Source organism: Malania oleifera, chromosome 3 (genome assembly GCF_029873635.1).
Source record: "Malania oleifera isolate guangnan ecotype guangnan chromosome 3, ASM2987363v1, whole genome shotgun sequence".
In the NCBI taxonomy this organism is placed as follows: domain Eukaryota; kingdom Viridiplantae; phylum Streptophyta; class Magnoliopsida; order Santalales; family Ximeniaceae; genus Malania; species Malania oleifera.
Window position 1 is genome coordinate 24,929,200 of NC_080419.1, and position 27,931 is coordinate 24,957,130.

The 27,931-nt window shown below is 39.7% G+C and overlaps 1 protein-coding gene and 1 long non-coding RNA gene across 3 annotated transcripts in view; one reads left to right on the forward strand and one right to left on the reverse strand.

Annotated features, from left to right (window-relative positions):
- Window positions 1-27,179, forward strand: part of LOC131150775 (uncharacterized) — a 38,780-nt gene extending 11,601 nt beyond the window's left edge. Inside the window, exons 4-13 of one of the 2 annotated variants that reach the window (XM_058101715.1) lie at window positions 113-177; window positions 259-418; window positions 836-1,081; window positions 1,175-1,291; window positions 1,514-1,705; window positions 1,789-1,870; window positions 24,567-25,510; window positions 25,610-26,111; window positions 26,203-26,393; window positions 26,501-27,179. In XM_058101715.1, the coding sequence (XP_057957698.1) occupies window positions 113-177; window positions 259-418; window positions 836-1,081; window positions 1,175-1,291; window positions 1,514-1,705; window positions 1,789-1,870; window positions 24,567-25,510; window positions 25,610-26,111; window positions 26,203-26,393; window positions 26,501-26,938 (2,937 nt within the window). In that variant the 3' untranslated portion in view covers window positions 26,939-27,179. The remainder of the gene's footprint in view (window positions 1-112; window positions 178-258; window positions 419-835; window positions 1,082-1,174; window positions 1,292-1,513; window positions 1,706-1,788; window positions 1,871-24,566; window positions 25,511-25,609; window positions 26,112-26,202; window positions 26,394-26,500) is intronic. The other variant, XM_058101716.1, reaches the window with a different exon arrangement.
- On the reverse strand, window positions 23,363-27,631 carry LOC131150776 (uncharacterized). Its single transcript, XR_009135601.1, has 3 exons — window positions 27,465-27,631; window positions 26,817-26,879; window positions 23,363-23,519 (listed from the first exon to the last, which is right to left on the reverse strand). It is a non-coding gene; the product is annotated as an uncharacterized LOC131150776 (long non-coding RNA).
- Window positions 27,632-27,931: the final 300 nt, after the last annotated feature.

Here is a 27,931-nt window from a genome sequence, read left to right on the forward strand (position 1 = left end):
AAATTTTAATAGCAATTTTGTTTTTTTGTTTTGTTTGGCCTTTTTTGTTTTGTTTTGTTTTGTTTTAAATTTGATTACTGAAGCAGTAGCTGATTTTCTCATTTGTTTGCAGATTATTGAACAATGCAAATTTCGCATCCTTTCTCTGAAGCCTGAACACAGCATGCCAATAATAAAGTAAATCTTGATGAATTGGCAATGATCTCATTTGTTTTGGTGATAAATGCTGGTTAAATTGTCTATCCCTTTCTTATGCAGGCTGCTTGGTTATCTGGTTCAGAGTTATCCTTATCCAATGTTAGAACATGTTTCCCGTTTGAAGGACTTGTTGGATTATTTTACTTTTATGCAAGGCAAGATTGCCATGTATCTCGTTATTGCTCTATTGCCTCTTGTTAAATTCAGCCGTGATCTTCAGGTGTGCATTTCTAATATATATCCAATCAAATGAAATGATTATACATTTAAGAGGAAATCTCTATGAATTAACAACAATAATTAAAACAAGGAATCTGCCAAATTTAGATTTATTAATGGCCAGTCATGTCACGGGGTGACCAAATAACAGCCTTTGCGGTGCTTGGTTTCATACTATGTGTTGTCTGAAGTTGATTAAAAAGATGATTCATATTTGGATGCAAAAAGCTGGGTACACTTAGGGGACCATGGGTTCCTGTGTTCACATAATATTATGGGAATGTAATCTTGAATTGGTGTCCTCATGGTGCCAGATGGCATGAATCTGGGACCACTGGATGCAAAGTCTGACTGTTTTTCTAATCCATTTTTTGAGCATCTAACACAAAATTTAGAAATTGTTCATTTCATGATGCAGGATTACACAATATTGGTCTTGAGGAAGGCTATGTTTAGGCGAGAAGATGCAGTTCGTCTTGCTGCAACTAATGCCATTGTTAGTCTCCTATTGGCAGAAAAAAAATTTAAAAGAGATACTCTGTATTCTTTTCAAGAGTCTTCAAGCCAAGCCAGTTGCAGCCAGCAAGCTGAGATACCATGCAACAGGAGTAATGTTCTCTTTCAGGAGCTTAATGGATTGCTACAGAGATGCCTTTATCAGCAGGTTCTATCTTCTTTCAGATTTTTTCATTTTTATCGTAATTGCGTTTTCTTTTTCCTTCCATATGTTTCTATAAAGTTGGGTTACTGCATTCAGGCAAAAGTCAAAGAGATTGTATACCGTGGGCTTGTGAAAATTGTTTTGATGGATTCTTCAGCTGCAGGGGCTGTATTTAATTTTCTCTTGCCTCATTTCCTGCGCTTTTACACGGAGGTATATGCTTTTTTAGCTGTCTTGCAAGCTCAATCTGAAGCTCAGTGCTGAATTATTAAATCTCTGAGGTTTTTATGTGTGCGACTTAAATGCCTTTCATGTGAACTCTTATAAAGGAAAGCTCATACACAACTGAATTTTTTAAGGGTCTCAAATTGCCAGCTAACATATTTTTGTGTGTTTAATTGAATTGATGCTTTACACTGGGGCTTGATTTCACAGGATGCAGATGTTCCACTTGACATTAGCTCTTGTATTAAATCAGGAAGTGGAAAAGTTTGTATTGAAGAGCCATTAGGTTGTCTTCTATCATGCATCTCATGGATTCTTCTACTTCAGCAACAGGAAGAAACTGATCGGCGCTCAGACTCTTCATGGGCATGTTTTGGTTTCACCCTTTCACAGGAGAATGAGGTGTTATTATGTTGAATCAAGTTTCATAATATATGGGAGAATATATTGTAGCTTTTGCCAACATTTCTCTGATATTATTGCAGTCAGAAAGAATTTTTTCTGGAGAATCATTTTCCAATGCATTATTGAGGATTCGGAAGCTTTTAAGAAAGGGAAACTTGGAAGGTTTGTTAAATTTATGACTTCATGCTGTTTAGTTTATCACTTTATCCAAAGCATGATCATCTAATTAAAGGCTAGAAATAAACCATCACAAAACATTAGAAGTCTATAATTCATCTTGGGTGGTGCTTTTTGTTGTGTGCGTGACTCTATGATGTGTGTGTGTGTGTGTTTTGTGTTTTTTTTTTTATTTCTTTCGGGACCTGCCTTGTGTTTTTTGCTTTCTTTTTTTGTTTTTGTTTCTGTTTTTGTATTTTTTTTTGGTGGTGTGGGGTTAATACCAAGAAGATCAAGAAATTAGTTGTGAAATTATGCAAAGAGGTGATTCACCTAAAAGCTTTTAACAAGACACTATTCTATAGTTATCATAATTTTAGATGAAGTTCTTTTGACCTAAAATAAGCACAGCAAACTGACTTTGTTTGAAAATCAGAATAAGAAAGAAAATGACTTGATATGAAATTGAGTTCTACACTTACCTCAACCAAAAATAGCATCAAAGGGTTTGGCAAGATGATCTCTCTAGGTTGTTCCTCTTTGTTTACATGCAAAGATATGTAAAAGAGAAGATTTAATCTTTTGTGAAAACAACGAACAATAAAAACAATGAACAATAAAAAAGAGAAGTTCTTGAATATCAATTTGTTCTTTTTCTTCACTCCGTCAAGATTACAAAGCCAATGACATGCACTAAGCAACACTTGCACCATTTCTTGACTGAAAGTAGCATGATATGGATCAATCACCCTACTGTCAGTGCTAAATGTTGACTCTAAAGCCACCGTGGTGATAGGAATGGCCAGGATTCTATTGCCATCTTTGATAAGACAACACTTCAAATTATTTACCTCTCCACCACTCCAATGCATTGAACTTGCTTGAATTTCCTTCACAAATGTAATCCTCCTCTTTTAAATAAACATCTTGGAGGCGTCCTTGGGCCACAAAGCTCCTCACTTTGCGAGGGTAGGGGGAGGGTTGTCATAGTATATGTACCCATAGCCCTGTTTTTCTATGTAGAGGTTGTTTCCTTGGACTTGAAACCATGACCAATCAGTCACAAAGGAGCAACCTTAATTTTGATCCAAGGCCCATCCTCCGTTTCTAAATAAACATCTAAATATGATTTTTGTGGTTGAATAGTTTCAGCCCTTCTGAAAAATTGCATAAATTTTGACCACCCAATAGGTGAACCTTGTCAATTCCAACACAATAACAAACCACATTGTTTTCTCCACTTCGCTAACGACAAATTGCATTCTGCATACACACATATTCCCATGAATCTCATACATGCCTATTTAACTTTTGCTATTTCCTCTTGAGCTTCATTTTCATGAAACTTTTTTTGAGAAGAGAATTCAACAACCCTCATTTTACTCCTTGAATCCAAACAACAGCTATAGCCATCATTAAATTGCATTCACCCCAATCGTTATCAAACTTTTGTTAAATTTTGTTTCATTTTTGTAACCATTGCTCAAATGAACCAATCCTTATACTCTGATTGACTATCAAAGGACACGTTCACCCTATGTACTTAATTAGCGAACAAATTTGTAGTTGGATAGTTATTACGTGAATTAATGTTGGTGGCAATATAAGCACTTCTAGAATTTCACAAACTTTCTCAATGTTTTCCCAATCCTCTCTCTATGGACGGCAAATATAGTTAAGTTCACTTCATAAGTTGTGTCGACACCCCAATTTTAACCATACCTCCCCAAGGAAGACTTGGTATTAACAAAGTTTGACTTTGAGTCCTGCGTGATCCTGGATTTTAAAATTAAGACCTTAAACGCCTTGAGTGTCCGAATTTGAGTCTTTTTAATGATAACCTAGTTTTGTAGTCCATCATGAGTTGTCAGTTCTGGTTGGGTCTTCCATCCTAGCAAAAGTCCTTCCAACTGTAGAATTAATCGTCGAGCCCCAAGATCTTAAAAGCTATTTCCTTTGGGTTAGGCGTTACGTTCTGAATGTTAAAAACACGAAATAGAGTCAATTGTTGGTTCCTGTTAGACTAGGGTTCCTTAACTATTATTTATTTTCAAAAAAACAGTTCTTCTTAAGAGTCTGGGTTCATTTCAAAACCACCTTTCTATGTCAAGTCCCTCTTTTTCGTAACTACCTTGTTGGGCTAAGTGTAGTTGTCACGCCCCGAATCCCGTAATAGAACCCAGGGGTGAAAATGTAACCTAACCTGTCCTTGTATCATAGAAATTATCACAGATACAGTACAATGGATGAGGGTCCGACCCCGTGGGGTTCCCAGGCACCCTAAACGCATCCAACCACAATCATATACGCAGCGGAAAAAGTCATTCTATATCAACATATTCAGTACCATACCAGAGTCTATACAAGAGCAGAACATGGCTCTGACAAAATGTACAAACTGGGTGCCCAAATACAACTCAAAATGGCAACCCAACAAACTACAGTCCTAGCACTTACCCAAGCGCTAACGCAGTACACCGGCCATTACGCTCCCTACACTAGGACGCTAGTTCCGGTTACTCGAAGGACCTGTAAAAATGTACGTATAGCAGGGGTGAGACACCTCTTAGTAAGTAAAAATACAGATTATATCGGTGTGTGGCATTTGAGTGTTATCATGATACAACATACACGCAGTTGAATGCAATCCAGTACTAATTCATACAGTGCATACACGCACGCATACGACGGCCATTTATACGCAGCCCCGTCACAATACACACACATGATCAGTAATACACAGTGTCATTACACTCATCGGCTCGAAGCCGGTCCAGCATTCCGGCGTTGGCCTGTAGCCAACCCGCGAAGCACGGCGCCACTGGCGCATGGCTAGTCCTCGACTCCCATGGCATCGTACCGGCGCTAACTAGTGGATCCACACCCTTCGCCCCGATCTATCGGAATAGGCTCACGCCCTCGGATATAGAGCCGGACACTCTTGCCTACGTGGCAGGCAATAAACACACACCCTCGGATATAGAGCCGGACACTCTCAGTACCTGGAATCATTTTGGAACCGTGTTCCTATCAGCAATTCCATAGTCACACACACATGCATGCTCATATAACCAAACAAACCACACTCATTTGGTAATCTAAATCATGGTTTTCCAAACAAATACAGTTTAAACAAAGTTAAGGCACTGCCATTCCAATATCACAGTATAAATCACACATATACTCGGTTTTCAACAAAACTCGGGATTCAGCCCGTCGCCCCCTTTTTCCCAAAACTGTAATAATGAAAAACCCATAGTTTTCCCCGTTAGATCCCCCCCAAATGAGTAGCCAAAACACACCAGGATCGTGGACCACAGTTCCACCGAGTCGGATTTCTAAAAGAACCAATATAAACATAGTTCCCCTTACCTTTTCCCTGAATACCAAATCCCGAACTCCAAGGCTCCTAAACAGCGAACCGAGTTCCAAAACCTACAAATCACAGTACAAAATATACTTACAAGACCATCCTCTACAAAACTACCAGATCAGAAATGAAAACCGAGCCTTATCTCGATTTTTTGCCAAAACCCAAAAACCTCTGAATCGAGATTCCGATCCGTAGAAGTTGTAGAGAATTCTTCCACGATCCTCGTGGTAACTTTCGTTTCCCGATTCTATCAACGATCGACGAAGAAATCTAGAGAGAGAGAGAGTAGGGAGAGGTTTAGAGAGAGAGAGAGATAAGTTTGAGATTTCTTAATGAAGAAGTAATGAGAATTTCTTTTTATAGCCCTTTGACCTGGCCCAATTTCGTCGACGAAATTGTACCTTCGTCGACGAATCTTTCACTGAATTCGTCGATGAATCGGTGGCCTCATCGACGAACTGATTCGTCGACGAATCCTGATATTCCTGTTTTTTGAAACTCCTCGGCTTCTCCTTGTCGACGACTCTCTGAATTTCGTCAACGAGAAAAGCACACACTTCGATGACGAAATCTGGCTTCGTTGACGAAGCCTGGTAAATTCCAATTTTGCCCCTCTCTTAATATTTAAATCCAGTTATCACGGTTTGGGTTCTTACAATCTCCCCTCCTTACAAAAATTTCGTTTTCGAAATTTGCCATCTCTCATTCATAAAGTCATACATACAATCGACCACTCTAGAGAAAACTGGCGACCACTACAGTGCAGTCCCATCATAGACATACACATACATACCCTCACTTATGGGGGAGGAATACTGTGGTTACATATACAATAGTCGCAGGAGTTCACAATACACACACACTCCCGACGACTAACCACCTATCCCAACCCATAGTAGGATCATGTACAAGTGCTCAAAACAACTGTGGATACTTCCGGCGTATTTCCGTTTCCAGTCCCAAGAAGCTTCCTCAACCTCGTGGTTTCGCCACAATACCTTCATGAATGGTATCTCTCTGGTACGAAGCTTCTGAACTTTACGGTCTAGAACTTGAACAGGTATCTCTTCATACGCTAAAGTATCCCCAATTTCCAACTCATCATAACTAATAACATGTGAAGGATCCAACACGTACCTCCACATCATGGACCCTCGAAAGTGCTGGAGGTAATGCAACTCTATAGGCTACCGGACCCACTCGCTCAAGTACCTCTAATGGTCCGATATACCTCGGGCTCAGCTTGCCCTTTCTCCCAAATCTCATCAGCCCTTTCATCGGAGCAATACGTAGGAATACCTTACCTCACACTTCAAACTCTTACTCACGGCGGCGAACATCTGCATAATTCTTCTGCCGACTCTGAGTTGATCTAATCCTCTCCCGGATCAAACCCACCTTCTCAGACGCCCGCTGCACAAGTTCAGGTCCTAACACCTGTTGTTATAAGCGAACTCCACAAGTAGCATAAACTGTATTCAACTACTACCAAAGTCTAACACACAAGCTTGCAACATATCCTCCAATATCTGTATCGTCCTCTCCGACTGTCCATTAGTCTGGGGGTGGAACACTGTACTGAAAGTAAGTTTCGTCCTCAATGCCTTCTTCAAGCTCATCTAGAATCGAGAAGTAAATCTCGGATCTCGATCGGACACAATGGACACCCGTATCTCGTGTATTCTCACAATCTCATGCACATACAACTTCGCTAGCCTACTTAAAGGATAGCTAACTTTCATCGGTATGAAATGAGCAGATTTCGTCAATTTATCCATGATCACCCAAATAACATTCTGCCCGTGAAGCGCTGATGACAAACCGGTCACAAAATCCATGGAAATATGCTCCCATTTCCACTCCGGAACAGGCAAAGGCTGCAACGGCCCTGCCAGCCTCTGATGTTCAGCTTTCACCTGCTGACACGTTAGATACTGCTCCACGAACTGAGCAATCTGCCTCTTCATACCAGACCACCAGAAGGTCTTGCGCAAGTCCCGATACATCTTTGTACTACCGGGATGTACCGTATACATAGAACGATGCGCCTCCTCCAGAATCATCCTTCTGATCTCATCATCGTTCGGAACACATAGCTTGGTCCTAAACCTCAGCATACCTCCCTCAGAGATGTTAAACTCTATAGCCAGTCCTTGCTGTACCTTTTCCCTAACCTCTGTCAACTTTGCATCACTAGCCTGCGCGGCTTTTATACGCTCAAACAAGGTCGGTTGGACCACCAAACCAGCAAGATAAGCCTGATGATCTCCAACCACCAACTCTATACCTGAGCTTTCCAAATCCCGTCTGATGTGACACTGAGTTACAACCGCAGATACAGTTGTAGGCCCTGACTTTCGACTTAACGCATCAGCTACCACATTAGCCTTCCCCGGGTGATAACTGATTGTGCAATCGTAGTTCTTAATCAACTCTAGCCAACGCCTCTGCCTCATGTTCGACTACTTTTGCGTGAAGAAATAACTAAGGCTCTTATGGTCAGTGAAGATCTCACACTGCACCCCGTACAGATAATGTCGCTAGATCTTCAGTGCATATACCACAGCAGCCAATTCTAGATCATGCGTAGGGTAGTTCTTCTCATACTCTTTTAGTTGCCGAGAAGCATACACTACTACCTTACCCTGCTGCATAAGCACACATCTCAGGCCTTTCAGAGACGCGTCGCTATAAATCACAAACCCACCATCCCCTGAAGGAATGGTCAATACCGGAGTAGTAACTAGCCGGTGCTTCAACACTTGAAAGCACTGCTCGCAATCACTGATCCACTCAAACTGCACTCCTTTCTTGGTCAATCGTGTCAGAGGTCCAGATAGTTTAGAGAAACCCTCTACGAACCGACGATAGTAACCTGCCAGTCCCAGAAAACTCCGAACCTCCTGTACATTCTTTGGCTTTACCCAGTCGACCACAACTTCAATCTTGTTAGGATCAACTAATATACCATCCCTAGTAACTATATGGCCTAAGAACCCAATCTGACTCAACCAGAATTCACACTTCTTCAATTTAACATACAACCTCTCCTCCCGTAGAATCTGTAATACTAACCTCAAGTGTTCAATGTGCTCTTCCGTACTCCTCGAGTATACCAGAATGTCATCAATGAATACCACTACGAATCGATCTAGGTACTCATGGAAAACCCTATTCATCAGATCCATGAACACCGCCGGTGCATTCGTCAACCCAAAAGGCATGACTAAGAACTCGTAGTGGCCATATTTGGTTCGGAAAGTAGTTTTCGCTATATCCTCCGCTCTAACCCTCACCTGATAATATCCTGACCGCAAGTCGATCTTCGAAAGGACCCGTGTCCCCTGCAACTAGTCAAAAAGATCATCTATATGAGGTAAAGGATAACGATTCTTCACACTTACCTTGTTAATCTCACGGTAGTCAATGTACATCCGCATCGATCCGTCCTTCTTCTTCACAAACAATACTAGAGCTCCCCAGGGCGAAACACTAGGTCGAATAAATCTCCTGTCCAGTAATTCTTGCAACTACTCCTTCAACTCCCGAAGTTCTACTGGAGCCATCCGATACAGAGTTTTAGAGATCGATGCCTTACCGGACAGCAACTCTATCGCAAACTCCACCTCACGATCTGGAGGTAAACCGGGTAAATCATCTGGAAGCACATCCGGGAACTCGCTGACCACCCGAATGTCTTCGAGTCTCAACTCATCCCGCGGCTGTTCCTTTATACAAGTTAGGTACCCCTGACATCCGTCCAAGAGTAGCCTTCTCGCCTGTAGTGCTGACAGAATCTGTGGCGCTGAACGCACACACGATTCCATGAATTCGTACTCCTGCTCCCCAGGAGGTCTGAAAACTACCACCTTCCTACGACAGCTGATCACAGCATAATTGGAGAACAACCAATCCATCCCCAGAATGATATCGAACCCCGACATGTCGTATACCAAGATTCGCCGGTAGCAGCTTCTCCTGAATTTCCATTGAGCAGCCTACCAACATCTTCCTACAAAAAGATACACTCCCCGATGGCGTAGTAACAGATAACACCTTATTCATGTCTTGGATCTCAACCCTGCATCGTCCCACAAAATTCACAGATACAAAGGAATGGGTTGCACCCGAATCAAACAATACAGAAGCTTTATTTGAAAGCAATAATAAGGTACCTGTCACTACGTTACCTGCATGCTCAGCATCCGCTAGAGTAAGAGAGTATACTCTGGTCGGAACTGTATTCATCTGAGCGGTTCCCCGAGGTATCTGGTTGCTCCTTCGGTCCCCACTAACTACAGACACGTCTCGTCTCGGTGCTCGACAATCACGAGACATGTGGCTTGGCTGGCCACAGTTGTAGCAACTACCCCCAAATGACCGACACTCACCCTCGTGCTGCCTGTGGCATCTGGTACAACGACCACCAGTTTGGCTCATCTGAGAATCCTGGCCCTCGGTATTCTGGTGGTAACCCGAGCCCTTGCCCCTCTTCTTCCACGATCCCTGACGAGATCCTGTCTGAGAACCAGAAGGTACTGTCCACTTCCTCGATTCCTGATCCGCCTCATTCTCTCGAATACCAGTCTCGATCACCGTGGCCTTATCCACCAATACCGAGAACTCGCGGATCTGAAGCATACCCACCAGTCTGCGGATATCCTTCCTCAAACCCTTCTTGAACCTCCGAGTCTTCTCATACTCGCTCGAGATCATACATGGTGCAAAACGGGATAGCTCTATGTATCGAGTCGCATACCTTTGCACCGTCAAACTCCCCTGCGTCAGAGCAGAAAACTCATCTGCCTTCGCATCACGTACTGAAACCGGGAAGTATCTGTCAAAGAACACCTCCTTGAAACGGTTCCATGTCATCTCCTCAGGACCACCTCTCTGCTTCTCCAGCAGATTCACTGCAGTCCACCATCGACCCGCCTCCCCAGACAGCTGGAAGGTGGCATAAAGAACTCGCTGCTTATCCGTGCAGTGCAGGACCTCTAAGATCCTCTCAGTCTTCTCCACCCAATCCTCTGCTATCGTCGGGTCAGGTCCTCCAGAGAACGTCGGAGGATGCATGCGTGTGAACCTCTCAATGGTGCACCCCGTAGCAGTAGGAGAGCGCTTGTGTCTCCTCACACTCCGCCCGATCTCCCGTAACACCTGCCTTGTCAAACCTCGAGGCACAAAAGGAGACTCATCACTCGCAGTCTCCTTGGAGCCACTTCCCAGGTTATTAACCTTGGGCTCCATGCTGCAACATAATAGGAATCTATCAGTATCCCTACAACACATACAGTTAACACCATGATCTACACTAATCGTGTTAACTACTCTCTGCCAGGTCTAGGTCTGTCCTATCACACCGACACGAAAGTCATCAATGATCTGCCCTGCTTTTACTGGAATTGTCATCCCAGGAAAAACATGGAATACCGTCGACAAATCCAGGTCTAGCAACCGAACAACCCTCAACCAACTCTACCCATATCCACATCCTATACTCTGGTATGTACTCATAACTAAGCCTAACCAAGTCTACAAAGATTTAGTAACCTGGTTAGCTCTGATACCAAGCTATCACGCCCCGAACTCCATAATAGAACCCAAGGGTGAAAATGTAACCTAACCTGTCTCTGTATCATACAAATTATCACAGATACAGTACAATGGATGAGGGTCCGACCCTGTGGGGTTCCCAGGCACCCTAAACGCATCCAACCACAATCATATACGCAGCGAAAAAAGTCATTCTATATCAATATATGTAGTACCATACCAGAGTCTATACAAGAGCAGAACATGACTTTGACAAAACGTACAAACTGGGTGCCCAAATACAACTCAAAATGGCAATCCAACAAACTACATTCCTAGCACTTACCCAATCGCTAACGCAGTACACCGGCCACTACACTCCCTACACCAGGACGCTAGTTCCGGTTACTCGAAGGACCTGTAAAAATGTACGTACAGCAGGGGTGAGACACCTCTCAGTAAGGAAGAGCACAAGTTATATCGGTGTGTGGCATTTGAGTGTTATCATGATACAACATACACGCAGTTGAATGCAATCCAGTACTAATTCACACAGTGCATACACGTACGCATACGACGGCAATTTATACGCAGCCCCGTCACAATACACACACATGATCAGTAATACACAATGTTGTCACACTCATCTGCCCGAAGCCGATCCGACATTCCGGCGTTGGCCCGTAGCCAACCCGCGAAGCACGGCGCCACCGACACATGGCTAGTCCTCGACTCCCATGGCATCGTACCGGCGCTAATTGATGGATCCACACCCTTCGGCCTGATTTGCCAGAATAGGCTCACGCCTTCGGATATAGAGTCAGACACTCTTGCCTACGTGGCAGGCGATAAACATACGCTCTCGGATATAGAGCTGGACACTCTCAGTACCTGGAATCATTTTGGAACCGCGTTCCTATTAGCAATTTCGCAATCACACACACATGCATGCTCATATAACCAAACAAACCACACTCATTTGGTAATCTAAATCATGGTTTTCCAAACAAATACAGTTTAAACGAAGTCAAGGCACGACCATCCCAATATCACAGTATAAATCACACACATACTCGGTTTTCAACAAAACCCAGGATTCAGCCAGTTGCCCCCTTTTTCCCAAAACTGCAATAATGAAAAACTCATAGTTTTCCTCATTAGATCCCCCCCAAATGAGTAGTCAAAATACACACAGGACTGTGGACCATAGTTCCACCGAGTCGGATTTCAAAAAGAACCAATATAAACATAATTCCCCTTACCTTTTCCCCGAATACCAAATCTCGAACTCCAAGGCTCCTAAACAGCGAACTGAGTTCCAAAACCTACAAATCACAGTACAGAATATACTCACAAGACCATCCTCTACAAAACTACCAGATCAGAAATGAAAATCGAGCCTTACCTCGATTTTTTGCCATAACCTGAAAACCTCCGAAACGAGATTCCGATCCGTGGAAGTTGTAGAGAATCCTTCCACGATCCTTGTGGTAACTTCCGTTTCCCGATTCTATCAACGATCGGCGAAGAAATCTAGAGAGAGAGAGAGTAGAGAGAGGTTTAGAGAGAGAGAGAGATAAGTTTGAGATTTCTTAATGAAGAAGTAATGAGAATTTCCTTTTATAGCCCTTTGACCCGGCCCAATTTCGTCGACGAAATGGTACCTTCGTCGACGAATCTTTCACTGAATTTGTCGACGAATCGGTGGCCTCGTCGACAAATCCTGATATTCCCGTTTTCCGAAACTCCTCGGCTTCTCCTCGTCGACGAGAAAAGCACACACTTCGTCTACAAAATCTGGCTTCGTCGACGAAGCCTGGTAAATTTCAAATTTGCCCCTCTCTTAATATTTAAATCCAGTTATCACGGTTCGGGTTCTTACAGTAGTGAGGTCTAAAAATCCAAGAATTTAAGTCCTTAATGTCAGTTTGAAAAATAATTTCTTTGAACTTTTGTATTGAATGCTGTGGTTGTCAAAGTTTAGTTCATTTACTAGAGAAAAATCTTCCAATTGTTGAGTCTAAAAATTATTAAGTTGAGTCCGTCAAAGTCTTAAGATGAAATCTTAATTTGTTAAGAGTATTGAGCTTAACCTTTTAATTGCTAAAGTGAGTGTTAATTTCAAAAACCAGGGAGGTCTTAAGGGCATGCTTTGTTGACCGTTTGCTTCATGGGGTCAATTTGGTCAACCTAAATTTTGTTCCAAGTCAAAATTAAAAAAAAGGTCAGCCACAAAGATATATTTTAAGAGGAGCACGTGCCCCAGGTATGATGCAAATACATACGGGCAGAAAGTATACAATCGGAAATAAAATACAAGGAATGGAAAAGGAAAAGGTACAAAATACCAGGGAAGGTGTACCAATTAAAGTTGCAAGAAAGGAAACACGGGGGCACATTCATCAGCATGGAAAATACAAAGAAATAAAAACAAATAAAATACAGAAAACCAAAAAAAAAAAAAAAAAAGCAGAAGATGCCAAGCCCGCAAGTCCTGTGCTGCCATCTGGATTACCCAGTGCACTTGTGCAAAGGGGGAAGAACAAAGCCCGTTAGCAGAAGAAAGGAAAATACAGAAAAATAAAAACAAATAAAAATGCAAAAAAAAAAACAGAAAAGTAGAAAAAGCTGATCCTAAATCCTCCACTCTCGGACTGCCAGCTGGAAGAGCCCTGAATGCCCACCATTCCTATGCTGCCACTTGGGTTTCCCATTCCGCCTGCGCAGGGAGGAAGGGCAGAGTTAGTTAAGCAACACAGTTTCAAAATAATGAAAGAAAATAAAATGGAAACCATATTCCCTGACTGGTTGTTACTGGGGAATTTTGTGAGAATAATCCACTCTGGAAGAGGAATTGGCGCCAAAGCACCCTCTGTAGCTAGACACCCTTCAGAGTACAAAGGCACTCTGCAAAAATTGAGAGGAGAGAGTAATTGGAAGAAGCAAGGGTACTCTGGCCAAATACAGAGGGCAGAGAAGAGAGAGGGATAGAGCAGAAGCTCTGCCCAAATTACTGAAAACAGAGGACCTTGAAGAAATTCAGATACAGAAGCTGAGAAGCTGACTCAGTTTATTCACCCGGTCTGACACTAGACTCAGAAGCAATCAGAAGCACAGAGTGGGAAAAGAAGACCGGAGGAGAGACGAGAAGGGTAAGACTCACAACTCTATGTCTATTAGTGTCTAATCCATTGATACTTTGTGTATGAGTGTGTTTGAATGCAGGTTTTCCTCCCCTAGGTTTCAGGTTCATATCCGAACTTGAGAAGGCTCAGAACCAAATCCGTTTCATTTTTCAAAATTGGGTTCAGGTTTGAACTCACCTGAACCCGAACTTGAAGCCCGGGCCCTTTAACCTTCGCTCGGGTCATACCCAAACCTGAACCTCAATCCCGAACCCAAATTCGGGTTCAAACCCCTTTTCAACCGACCCAGAGGCCCATGACCCTTTTTTAAAACTCACCCGGGCCTGCTTTCAAAAACCCAGAGGCCCATAATTTTTTTAAAAAAATTCACCCGGGCTTGTTTTCTGAAACCCACGAAGCCTTGTTTTAAAATTTAAATTCGGCCGGCCAGTTCTTTTAAAAAAAAAAAAAAAATCCAAAGAGGCCCTGTTTTAAAATCAAATTGGGCTGGCCTGTTTTTTTTTTTTTGAAAAAACAAGGCCCAGTCCACTTTCAAACACCCCCGGCCTAGAGCCTGTTTTAAACCAAGGCCCAGTCCATTTTCAAACACCCCCCGACCCACTCGAGTTTTAAACCTGAGCCCGTTTTAATTTGAATTTCAAAACCCAGAAGCCCACACGTGACAGAGCCCACGTAGCTCACTCGGGGTTCTTTTGAGTCCACTCATCTCACCCGGGTTGACTCGCATGTGTCAACCCTAGTTTGATTCACACACTCACCGGTTTGACTCGCGCGAGTAAATTCTGACACTCACTCACCGAGTTGAAGACAAGTTGATTCGTCTTCGACCTCACCAACCCACCTGAAACCCTAACCTGGACAGACCCTCACATGCACCCCCATTCACATCACACATCACAGTAAAACGAAAAAGGAAGAAAATAGAAGAGAAAACAGAATAAAAAGCATTAAAAAAAAAAACTTATCTTTCTGAGGATCTATTTCTCTTTCCACCGAACACGGGATCAATCTGAGGCGTCTTGGAGCTTCCCCGTTTTCTAATTACTAGGGTCTTGGGCCTCATTTTGGCCTACTTAAGAGAAAGAAGCAGGGAAAAGAGCAAGGAGAGTTGCAGAAAAGAGAGAAGAACAGAGAGAGGGACTGAGGGAGAAACAGAGAAGAGAGAAGTGAAAAAAGAGAAGTAGAGAGAAGAGAGAAGTGAGAAAAGAGAGAAACATAGAAGAGAGAAGAAAGAGAAGTAGAGAGAAGAGGGTGTGCGAGAATGGGAGGAGTGGAAAATGATGAAACTAAAAATTTTCAGTTTAAATATGACTTACCTTGACACTGTCCGATTCAGACTTATGGCACCACCCTGATCGTCGATCAAAGGGAATTACGTGGCCTCCCCTTCACGCTCAGATCCCTGTATGCCATCAACGGCTGGGATCACACTCTGGTAGACGTCCGTGTCACGTGGCAGCTCCCCGGATCAATTGAGGACACCTGGCAGCACATCAACGGTGGAGATCACCCCGCGTAGAATTCATTAAATGTTTCCAGTTCCCTTTCATAAATGCTCGCTCGTCCCTCCACCTGTCTAGCAACACGTGTTCGTTCCGTTTCCCGAGCAATCAATACTGGTGGGCGCCGTTCATGCCCACTGTTAGATCAACGCCTCCGCCAACGACCCAGATCACTCTGCGCCACCCTGTCTGTATCAAGCACCTGAGCATTCTTCCCAACCATCCGATCCCTCTGTCCATCAACGGTTAGGATTGACCGTGTGAGGAGTCATGATGGACTCTTGACCCACCACGTGAGAGGCGACACGGTTAGACACCGAATTGTTAGTAACTACACCGACAGAGTCAGTAGTGAGATGTAGTAGAGTGCTCCTAGGCTATCCAGTTAATATTTAGGGGAAAATTTTGCCAGCATGGCGCCTTCACTTCCACACACATCAGCTTGCAGCGCGCCCCTTCCACTACCATCAGATCGCCTTCTTGAATGGACCACCACGATCCGTCCACTTCATCAATCCGGGCCAATCCCCTAGCTCCCACTTGCTAGGCGACGCGTGGCACCCTTGACCCGGTTTTAAACCGGTCTCCCCCACTCGTTGACCGGTTCCCATGAACCGTTGACTCCTATGACCTTGACGACTTGACCGACCTTAAGCCAGTCACTCTTGGACCAGTCGATGTTGGACCGGTCCTGCCCCCTCCCCAAATCGGCAGGAACCGGTTTTTCTTTTCTTTTATTTCATTTTAAATAATTTCTTTCAAAGTTTCAAATAATCCATAAAAAACTAATAAAATTCAGGAAAAATGCCAAAAAAATCTAGAATAATAAGAGAAAAATCCCAAAAATATTCTAAAGTCATTCCATCACTCACACACATGCATGCACGCACATCCATGTACACACCCACACATGTACACTTTCATTCATGCATGTCCACACTCGTGCATTCTAACACTTACACACACACATGCATGCATGCACATGCATGTACACACCCACACATGTACACACTTTCATTCATGCATGTCCACACTCATGCATTCTAATACTTACACACATGCATGTACACACCCATGCATTCAACACTCATGCGCATGCACGCACATTCATGCACGTAGACAACACATGCACATGCACACACGCCGATACACTCAGTATCCGTGCATCTATTCACACCCATACCTTAAACTCTTTGGTCTTGACTAGACCCTAAACAAGTTGACCTTTCCGGTTTTCTCCCCGAATCGGTTGGATCCTATGAACCGCACTGAACCTGTTCAGTTTGTATTATCCTTACTCTAATAATTCTAAAATTCACCAAAATCCACAAAAATCATAAAATGTCAAAAGAATCACAAAAATTTTAGAAAATTCCAAAAATATTTTCAAACTTTGACTTTCATGGTTTTTGTCTTAATTTTACTTGTGCTATTTTGAAGTTCGGGAAAAATAGTAAAAAATCACCAAGAAATTTCTTCATACTCCGAAAAAAATCACAAAAGTATTTTGAGGCCTCGAAAATTGCTTCCATCCCGAATAAACTCCAAAACCTCCCGGAATATTACTTTTTCACTTAGAAAATTCTATAAAAGTTTCAAAATCCCGGGAGCGTATTTTCCTAACTATTTTCTTGATTTTCTGATCCCGATGATTGCAATGGGAGGCATTGAGCTCTTCGGAGTATGGTATGCCCCGGTTATGAGGGAATACTTATATAATATTTTATTTTGTGCATTTTTTTTTTTGATTTTTGAAAGAGAGTAATTTTCAAAAGCTTATTAAATTTATTTTGGGATAATTTTCAATTAATCTGGTACCGTTCGTAAGAACGGACGCGTAGGGGGTGCTAATACCTTCCCCTCACTTAACCACTCTCGAGCTCGACTTTGGTGACGCAGACCGATTCTACCCTTAATTGGGTAGTAATCAAGTGTTCTAACCACACTTCAAAAGGTTAGTGACAACTCCATATGCTATGATTTCCACAAAAATCACATTTTCAAAATTCACCCCTTTTTCCCAGTTCGTAGCTGCACACATGCCAGTATTTGGTGGGTCCGGGTTGTCGTGACAAGTTGAGTCCCAACGTGTTTAGCAATCAAAAATCAACTTTTGATTGACAATTGTCACTATTGCACAATCTCGAAGAACATCTTTATCCTTATTTGACTTCCATTGATATAACTTCATTTTCATGAATATCCTCAATAACTTCTTTAATCTTTTGAAGACCATATTGAACCATAATATTTTAAAATGTGAGCATAAGATCAACACGAAACATCTTACCTCCCCAAGCTAACCTTTTAGTTCTTGAGAATATGTCTTTCAAGATTTAGAAACAAAAATCATTAGCACTGGCACACTCAAATAGTGTAGGTCCAGAGAAACATACAAAAAGAAAAATTTATGTTGACTTATATGATAAAGATTATATATCATTTAAAAAATAAAAGAAAACTAAGGTCTGTTTAGCATCCTCTCTATTTTTTGTTTTGGGGAAAAGACACCGGCCTCCGTTGAGATTTGATAAAAAGGCACTGATCTCCCCTGAGGTTTAAAAATGTCAGGGACCTTCCTTGAGGTTTCGAGAATTCCAAGGAGCTTCCTTGAGGCTTGCTAAAAAGACACAAACATCTCCTCAATAGATTTGTGTCTTTTCGGCAAAACTAAAGAGAAATCTGTGACATTTTTGAAATCTCAAGGGGTCCTTGTCTTTTTGCCAAACCTCAAGGGGTCCTTGTCTTTTTGTTTCTGTACAATGAAAAAATAGATTATGAAAAATAACGTATTTGTTTACATTGCTCTATTTCTATTTGTTTTCCGCTTTTCAGCAATTTACAAAAAAAATTGAACATTAAAGTTTATGATTTTAAGTTGTTTTAGCAACCTGTTGCTAGAATATTTTTATATCTAGAATTAATTAAATCATTCATTTTATACATATTTGTAACTAGAATTAAAATAAAATGATCGCATTTACTTAAAACATAACTAAAATAAAACTGTCCCTAAATTTTCAAAAAATTAATAAAAACCTAAAATCCATTTACAAAACATTTTTAACTATTTTTCAATTGTCTTGTACAATAAGATTGTTCTTTTAAAGTCAATTTTGAACTATAATAATAAGTAAATTAATTATACTTTTATTTTAATTATTATATTTTTAATTTTAAATTATTTTGTACTTTTATTATTTTAATCATATTTTTTCAATTTTTATTTGATTCAAGGACAAAAATGAGCATTTACTTAATCAAGTTTTTAATTTTAAAATATTAACCAAGTAGGTTATGGTTTTCGGGTTTTGGTTTCCGTTTTTGGTTTGTACTTTTCAAAAACAGCCCCTTAGTCATGTAAAACATTTTCTATTATCCATTTTTTTTAATTTTTCCAAAAAAATTTTAGAATTTCAAATTTTTTCCTAGTTTTTCCAGATTCCTATTTAGAAGGTGGAAAATAAAGAGTTAGTTAAATTTTGTGAAACATTTTTTCATATTTATTTATAAATTTCAAAATAATGACAAAAGGTACAAACTTGTTTTCTAATTTTCCAAAAATTATATAAGGTAGTTGAGATTATGGATTTTGGGACTTGGATTTGGAATTGTGTGGATTTAGAAGAAACTCAATACAATTTGATACTATATATTTGAAATCCAAGATCCCAATTTTATGCTCCCAGACCCAAATACAGAGTATGAAATAAAAATCTAGAAAAAAAGAAAATTATATTTTCCAACTTTTCTATACAAATATAGAAACTTGGAAAATAAGGTGGTGCTTTTGTTATTGTTTGAAAAATTGGAAATGAAAAATAAAACTATTTTCACAAGCATGAGGTGCCAAAATCTTTTTTGTTTTTCATTTTTTGCATGCAAGTACTGTAAAACTAAAAAATTAGTTTACTTTTTGTAGTTCTTTGGAAAATTAAAATGGAAAATGGAAACTCTTTCCCAAAACTAAACGGGCCCAAACTTTTTATACATCAATATTTGAAACTTACTTTATTACCATTCTATCAAACACTTGCAAATAACATCAACTGTTTCAATACAATAACGAGGAGGAGGTAGGTGAACAAAATTGAGAAATCACTTTGCAACCTCCAATTAAAATCATCATGATGTCCTGTAAGAACCATGTTCTCAGTCTTTTGTGGTTTGGAGCACCACAAATTAGTTAACAACTAATCTTGTCATTATAGGAAGAGTGGTTTGTTTTTAAGATTAGATAAACTGCTTTTCAAGGAAGGCAAGGGGAAGTGGAGACATGATTTGGGGTAGAGCCATCCATGGAACATGGTTGCAATAGCATTTATGGATGTGAGAGATGAGGGAGGGTGGTTCAGATGCCCTTTTTAGAAGTCTGGTCTCAATTTTTTCAAAGACTGGAATAGCTTCTCTCTTAAATGACTAATACACCATATTCATTTCTCTTTCATCCAAGCTGGTGGGGGGTTTTACACACACACATACACACACACACACACACACATTTCTTTGTTATTGTGCAGGCCAGATCAGCTTGATAACAGTTTGGACTATGAAATTTAGCCACTGGATCATTAAATATAAAATCAAACATTAGTGCATACCAATTCCAACTCAATGAACCTAGCATTTTTAAATGGAAGTCTTTTTTGAATTTTTTTTTTTCTATAAAGGTATCCTTCTCCCTTGATACATAATGACTACAGGACTAGTAACTATACAATTGGTGGTTTTAGGGGGAAACCATTCCCTGACAATCATTGCAAAGTCGAGAGAGAGAGAGAGAGAGAGAGAGAGAGAGAGAGAACCTGTAGCGAAGTCAGCAGCCAAGCATGGCAAGCAGCCCAGCGCAGACGATGGAGGTGTAGTCGTGCAGGGGAGCTGTGAGCAGGTAGTGCAGTTTTTAGTTCCAGGACAGGGCTGCAGGTGCTGGAAGAAGCTGTTGAGAAGTGAAGCAACTGCTGGAAGAGGCTGAGAGGTGAGATCTGCTGACGCTAAGAGCCTGAGGGGCCGCTGTGCTGAGGGAAGAGGGAGAGGGTGGAGAGGCGAGTGAAGAACAAAATGAAACCATAATCTGCAAGGAGTAAAGACCCTCCCCCTTTTCTATAATTCAAAATATAATATAATATATTATAATATAATAGTCATTATCGTTTTAAATTATAAATATATTAATTATTGTATTTTTTATATGTATATTATAAAAGCTTGATTGAGCTTGAGAGCTCGCGAGTCAAGCATTTGGGGACTCGAACTGTTAGGCAGCTTGAATAACTTGAACTCGACTCAAAGCGAGTTTTGGGTTGAGTTGAGCTTGAGTAGCTTGCAAGTAAGCTTGTCCTTTTATGCCCCTAGCTATTGCCAACATGACCTTTCACTGATAATTTTGCCTTTATCTCCAAAAATTATGCGCCCACCATCTTTGATTGTCATTGATGCAAATTTCAACTTGGCACTATTCATATGCTGCGTGCATGTATGCCATCCAAGAACCACTTATCTTCCTTTCTTCTAGTTTGAAGAGAAACCTACTTGCCTAGCAATTTAACATTTGGTTTTGGTACCCAATTCTTTTTTGGTCCATGTGGGTTAGCTTTATGTAAGATATTCTTCATAATCCACATGATTTTTGTTTTGGTGCAAAAGATGGATTACTTACTTCTTTCTAGCAAAGCATGATCTTATTAAATTTCCCGTTTTACTACAACTACAATAGTTGCATGCAATGAAAGTAGTATTGCTAGAAATTGTTTTTACAAAAAACTTGTTGTATTCTTTTTGTTTATTGAGTTGATCAAATCCATTCCACCTTTTTGGCAAGTAATACCATTCAAAAATTTTCTCTACCTCTGGTAACCTTGTAAGATGAGGTCAGGCCTTGGATCAGCGGTAAGACTGCTCCTTTGTGACCGGTTGGTTACGGGTTTGAGTCCAAGGAAACAGCCTCTCTGCATAAAAGCAGGGCTAAGGCTGCATACATTGTGACGACCCTACCCCTACCCTTGCAAAGCAAAGAGCATTGTGGCCTAGAGGCATACTTTCTAGTAACCTTGTAAGTTCATTTGTCAAACTCTCAAAATTTTTTTTTTTTAAATAATCAGTTTCATTTTTCAAGGACATATTTTCATTTTTGAGAAAAGAATCAATAATTTAAATGCTAATTTTTAAAAATTTTTGTACATATTAGCATAAACATCTTGTAAATCATTGAATAGGACTTAACATTTAAAAAAAAAGAGTTAAATACCTCCTTTTCAATGCTGGCCATTAGGCAAGGATTGGCTACTTCGTTTTTCAATTCTTCATTGGAGGTGCAATTCTCATTATCGTTCCAAGTAGCAATCAAGGCTTTGTTTTGTCTTATCAACTTTTCAGAGAAGCAAACTTGCAGTGTCTAGGTCTTTTGCACTCGTAACAAATATTTAGGTACATGATTCATTCCTTTTGCTGGATTTTCCTTATGATCTTTCTTTGATTTTTTCTTTCTTAGTTGCTTTTTCTTCTTAAGGAGAAAGTTACATTAATTTTTTGTGATCATAATCTTGAAGTCACTTGATTCTTGATCACTGTCGTTGCTTGATTAGTGGGTGAACTTTGAGTGCAACACTTTTCTTGTTTTTATCATTCTTGTCACAATCAGGTTGATCTTGTGCATCATTAAAGATCCAAGTTACTTTTCCAAGCTTAGCTGATTCAAATCCTTCGTTTCTTGAACTGCAGTGACTTTGGGTCTCCAAGTAGGCACTTGAGAATCTTTCACCATTCCAACATTAATATAGACTTTTCCAAGTGCTTTTATACCATTGTAATGTTGGTAAACTAGTGAACATGTCTTAACTAGATTCATCAGGTTCCATTTACACTTCAGAGTTTCACACTGACATATCAATTATAGTTTCTTTGATTTTGTTGTTTGTGCCTCTGCATGTGACCTCTACTCTTATCTGATGTTTATTTTGCAGGTCACACCGATAAACTGTATTGAACTCATTTTTTTCTAAAGCACAAAATAGCACATTCATAGCCTAACTTTCAATTATATCTTTTTCAGATCATTTCATCAGATTGATCTTCTATTTTATATTATCCATGTGTAATTATTTCTCACAACTCATGGTTATCAAACTCAATGAATATAAAATTAAAAGCATAAAGAGTAAGGGCAAAAGAGACAGGCAATTTATAGTGGCTTGACCCAAATCTGGTGCTAGCGTCCACTCCCCAAGGATCTCTCTTAAGCTTTTCACTAATCACAATCCTATTCTCGGCAAAGATCAGACACAAAAAATCTTGGTTTTCCACGAGGAGTTACTTTCCTCACGCAAGATTCCTAACCTTGCATTGTTCTAGGACCATCCATCCACAAGTGTACTCTAACTAGGACAGGATTTCACACACCCAAACATTTCAAAAACATAGCTATAGCTCAAGGAATGGTCCAAAAATTACAAGATAAAAGGCCTCATAAATGCAGATGATTGAAGACGTGAGCTTTCAACAAGATTCAATGAGCCAAGTGAGCAAGCTCATATTGATATGTAAGAAAAGTAGTCTGTACAGCCGCTTCACTTGTCAATTTATAGGCTTCAAGCGCTTTTGCTCCTTAAGCTTCAGTGTTCTCCTTTTGACAGCATTATGTAAGTTCTTTGGTGTTTGAACTCTTGCAATTCTCTAAATATTTCAATGCCAGGGAAATATGGCAAGATAATATTTAAACTAATTTCATATTTCTAGGAATATCAAAAGAAACCTTTTGTCCAAATTATATTAAATAATAGAGATTAATTCATAATTTGGTCAAAGATTGTTTTTATCAAGGAAATAAATACTTTTGGAATATAATTCAAATAAATTGTGCATGGTCAATAGTTTCCATTAACTAGATAATATACTTAGTTTTGCCCTCTTATGAGATTTTGTGGCCAACCAAAAGTTTGAAATTTACCAGCTTTCATGCAACAGGAGCAGAGAAACATTGTCTGTCTTTTGAGAGCTGTGGGATTTGAATTTTGAACGTAGCCAACAATAGTTTAACATCAGCAAAAAGGCAAGGCTACTCAGCATCTGTCCTTTAGAAATTAAAAACCAAGCTTCCAAGTTACCTAGTTATGAAAACAAACTATAGAGATTAATTGGCTCATATCCAAAAATACAAAGTGCTGATGGTATATTACCATATAGATGCTGCATGTTCCAACGTCAACACATGATTTATCAATTAGTCATTTGGGAATCATCATGCAAAATTTACCATATGGCATATCTAGGTATTTTAGAGTCATCAGTAATGAGGATAGTGAATAAACATTTAGTATAGCGATCTGTAACAAATTGTTATTCTAAGAGCTGCTATGGATGCCTTTATGTTGTATCAATGTTGTAAAAGGCGAAGGCATAATGTGAGGCATTTTAACATTTAAAAGGTGAAGCGTAAGCCTTAAGGCATTGGGGCATAAGCCTTTTAAGAATTTATTTTTAAGATTACACAAATTTATGTATTTAAAACATAAAAAAATTAAGAAAATCACAAATATAATGTAAGAAAGAAAAATTATATATACTTTGTAAATTACTTGTCGGCCATTCAAAAATTGCTAATTTGAATACATGACATAAACATGATAAGAGATGACTATACTATTACAAAGTTCAAACTATTTTCATGATCTAAGATACAACTCTCTATTATTTTGGAAAGACTGAGGTTCAAGAGTTCTAGAAATCAACTCATATTAGGAGATTCCTTTTATACAAAAATGTAGTTAAAATTTTTGAACCAATTTTTACTTGAGAATCGCACACCCAAAATGCGTAAGCCTCAACTAAAAAGGCGTAAAAGGCGTGCTTTTTGTAAAAATGCATTAGTGTCAGCATATAATGCGTTAGCCTTTTTGGTATTTGGTATTTTAGATTGAGCTTCAAGGCGTTTTAGGCATGTTGTGCCTTGAGGCGATCCTCGATTGAGCCTTTTAAAACAGTGTCATATGATTAATTTTTTCCTTATAAAATGAACTTTATAATTTCTCTATACATTTCAGATCCCTGTTGGGCATTCTTAGATGTTTTCTTGGGATTTTCGGATTTTAAAGCATGAAGAACTATCATCTTTCTTATAAGCTTCAGTAGCGTTACTTTATTTGTCAGATCAGGCATTCTTGCTCAGGTGCAGGATGCAGGCTCACTTGAAGAAGATAAGGGCAGATACTGTGCTTTTGTTTTATCTGGAATTGTTGAGGTGATGCTAAATATTATTGCCGCTGAGTTGAAGAATGCAACAGATGCAAAAAAGGCAGATCTTGAGAAGGAACTTATTGACTTTGTTGATCTTTATGATTTGTTGGAGAAGGATATACACATGTCAAAACAAGGTACTGGAATCAGACAAGGAAATCTAAGAGTTACTGTTCATGATGTTCTGGAAAATCTTGATTTGGGTCGCACAAAGTTGTTTCAAGAATGGACACCCTTTTTATGCTCTTCAAGCATTCACCAATTGTTGCAGACAGCACTGGAATTGATTAATATTGATTGCGCTGATAATGTTGCAATTTCTCAGAAGAACAGCCTTTCCTCTTCAGGCAAGACATCACTGGGCTATTCTAAAATTATATCCTTTGTTTTGAATGCTTCCCTTCGTCAGATAAAGTCTTTCCCTTCTATGGAAAAGGATGATCTGTTTAACACCTTGATATATGGGGATATCAGGATTTTGGGGCCTCCGTTGCTGAAGCTGGTTTGGCTGCTTAAGTCAGGATCAAAGCTAGAGATTGATCAAAAGAAGAAAGAGGGTAAAGGAAGGAAGGATGCTGAAGATAGAAAGGAGCACATTTATTTAGCCTTAATTTGCTTGAAGGAATTGATAAAATTTAGTATTCAGAGTCCACTCCATACAGGGGTGTTTGAAGAGTTGGTATTAGTCTCAACAACTGTGTATTCATCGATAGATATTGTAGATGCTGGGAAGGATGGTGAATGTGGGTCAACCTCTAGAATTGATGATCAAAATATAAGAAGTAAAGAATTGTTTATTGAGAAAAGCATAAAGCCATTGTTCTTTGAGCTACTAGCACTCTCATTTTTTCGTGAAATTGAGGTAAATGCATGTCTTTTAATAATTAGCAATCTCTGACCAGTTTCTCCCCAGCATTTCTTTTTAAAAAACAAACCATTTAAAGTATTGATTTCCTCCTAGGTTCTCTGTGACATAATATTGATGGTGGGGAAAAGTCTACCTCCCAATTGGAGGAATTCCCACGGAGATTGGGCGGCCTATATCTGCAGAAGCAGTGGCATTACGAATCCCAAGGTTGCAGGAAGCATGGTTAAGCTTGCTCTCTGTTTAATCTCACCCACAAATGATTTGTTTTTGGCTCATGAAATGGCTGCGGAGCTGTTAGCGGTTGTGGGATCAGAGAGTAGCAGTCCAGTGGAGAAGTCTGAAACATGCCCCATCATCAATTGTTCAACAACTACGGCTATTGTTTCTTCTATTCTGAAGATACTAGAATCAGCGGTTGCAGAGACAGAGTGGGGCACAACAAAATTGAAGACAATCTCTCTAGTTGCCCAGAAAAGCACTTCGTTTGATCAGGATGGAGAACATGTCTTTCTGTTAGCATTCGAAGAAAGTCTTTACAGGAGGTTTGAAGGTGTTGTGAGAGTACTATCCTGTTTTGTGTTGATGAGCCTTAAAGGTATGCTTCTGCTTTAAAAAAAATGCCGTGTTTCTGTAAATTCGTCTATATTAAGCCCTTTTTTTAATTTCCTTTTTGAGGAAAAATGCAGACCCTCAAGCAGAGCACTTACTTAGATTGGCTGCAAGGGTTTACAAGCAATTAGCTCGGATTACAAAGCTTCAAATTGCCCCGCGAGGTTGTAAGCAGCTTTTACCAAGCCTAAGTTTCCAGAAGGTTGTAGAACAAACTTGCACAGAGTTCACTGGTCCTCTGTATAACTTTGTTGCACAGATTCAAAAGGTATTCCTGGCTAATGTTGACTATTTTCTGTAAAAAATTGTTACCACACCTTTTATTATCTTAAACACATTTCCATGTTGATGGGCTGGATCACTTTTGGGTCACAGAGACAGCAAGAGAATGTGAAGAGCAAGGGAATTATCAACAAGATTAAAAGGGAGAATAGATGCATACCAGACCTGATATACCACATAGAAGATTATGAAAATTTTCTCATCCAGCTTAGCAATGTAAGCAAAGTTAATTTGTTGAGGTGTGCGAAACGTAGTACCAACAGAGACTTCAAAATATTAGACCCACATGATATTGTTGAGGACAATGGCCCTCCCAATCATAACAATGACAATGCAGCTCAAGATGAATCATGTGAGGAATCTGATGACAGTGATGAAAGTGAAGGTGGATCAGAGAAGGTGTTGTCACCTGAGGCCAGCAGTCCTTTGGCTGCAGAAGATCCTGCATCCGATGAAGATCAAGCTGCCCTTCCTAAGACAAAGAGGGCAAAGATGAGCAAAGTTGTGCAGGATTCAGATGATGAATCATAGTCGAGAACAGGAAGGGTTTTGTTAAGCGCATGCTAACTAAACTAACAATTGAGCTACAATTGTATATATACATGTTTTGTTGTCTCTAATTAGGAAAATGTCATTTGGTTGGAAACAAAAGAAATAGCCTATAGGCATACTCCCAATGCTACTTGTTAATTATCAATTACATGTGCCCTTAATGAACGTGACAGAATTTCCCATATTTCAAGATAAAATGTCCTTTTTTCATTCAGTAATTCATCATTTTGTTGGATGAGTGATACACTTCAATTGCATCATTGGTGTGTGTGTATGTGTGTGTGTGTGTGTGTGAGAGAGAGAGAGAGAGAGAGAGAGAGAGAGAGAGAGAGAGAGAGAGAGAGAGAGAGAGAGAGAGAGAGAGGATTTGGTGTATACATCAGGAAAAGTGAAGAAATGAAGATTTGATGTAAACATCACTGAAGGTGAAGAGATTTTTCAACAAATGGAAGATGGGAAGGTAAAATGAAGGCTTTGGTGAAGTGAACTGATGGGAAGGTGAGACCTGAAGGGCAACACAGCGCGGTAAGCCTCCTCCGTACATTTGCAACAACAAAAAACTTGGAACTCATGCGTGTTTACTTGGTGAAATCTATGGTTCGGTTTGTATCAAAAGATTTTGTGGGAGAAGGAATGAAAAAGAAACAATGAGAAGATTTTGTGGGAGAAGGAATGAAAAAGAAACAATGAGAAAAATAGGTTTTTATATATTTTCTCTATATTAAATGTTATTAAAAAGGAAAAGTTATTCAAATATAATTAAAAATAAAGATAAATCAAAAGTTAATGAGATGTAAAATAAAAATCATATTTTTTATATATTTGTATATATATATATATATATATTTTTTTTTTTTTTTCTCACATTCTTTTATCACTAATGAGAAAAGATGAAATCCTCCAATTTTTTTCTTTCTTTTTTTGTCTTTGAATATTATTCAAGATCCAAAGAAGCCTAAAAATTTAATGTTT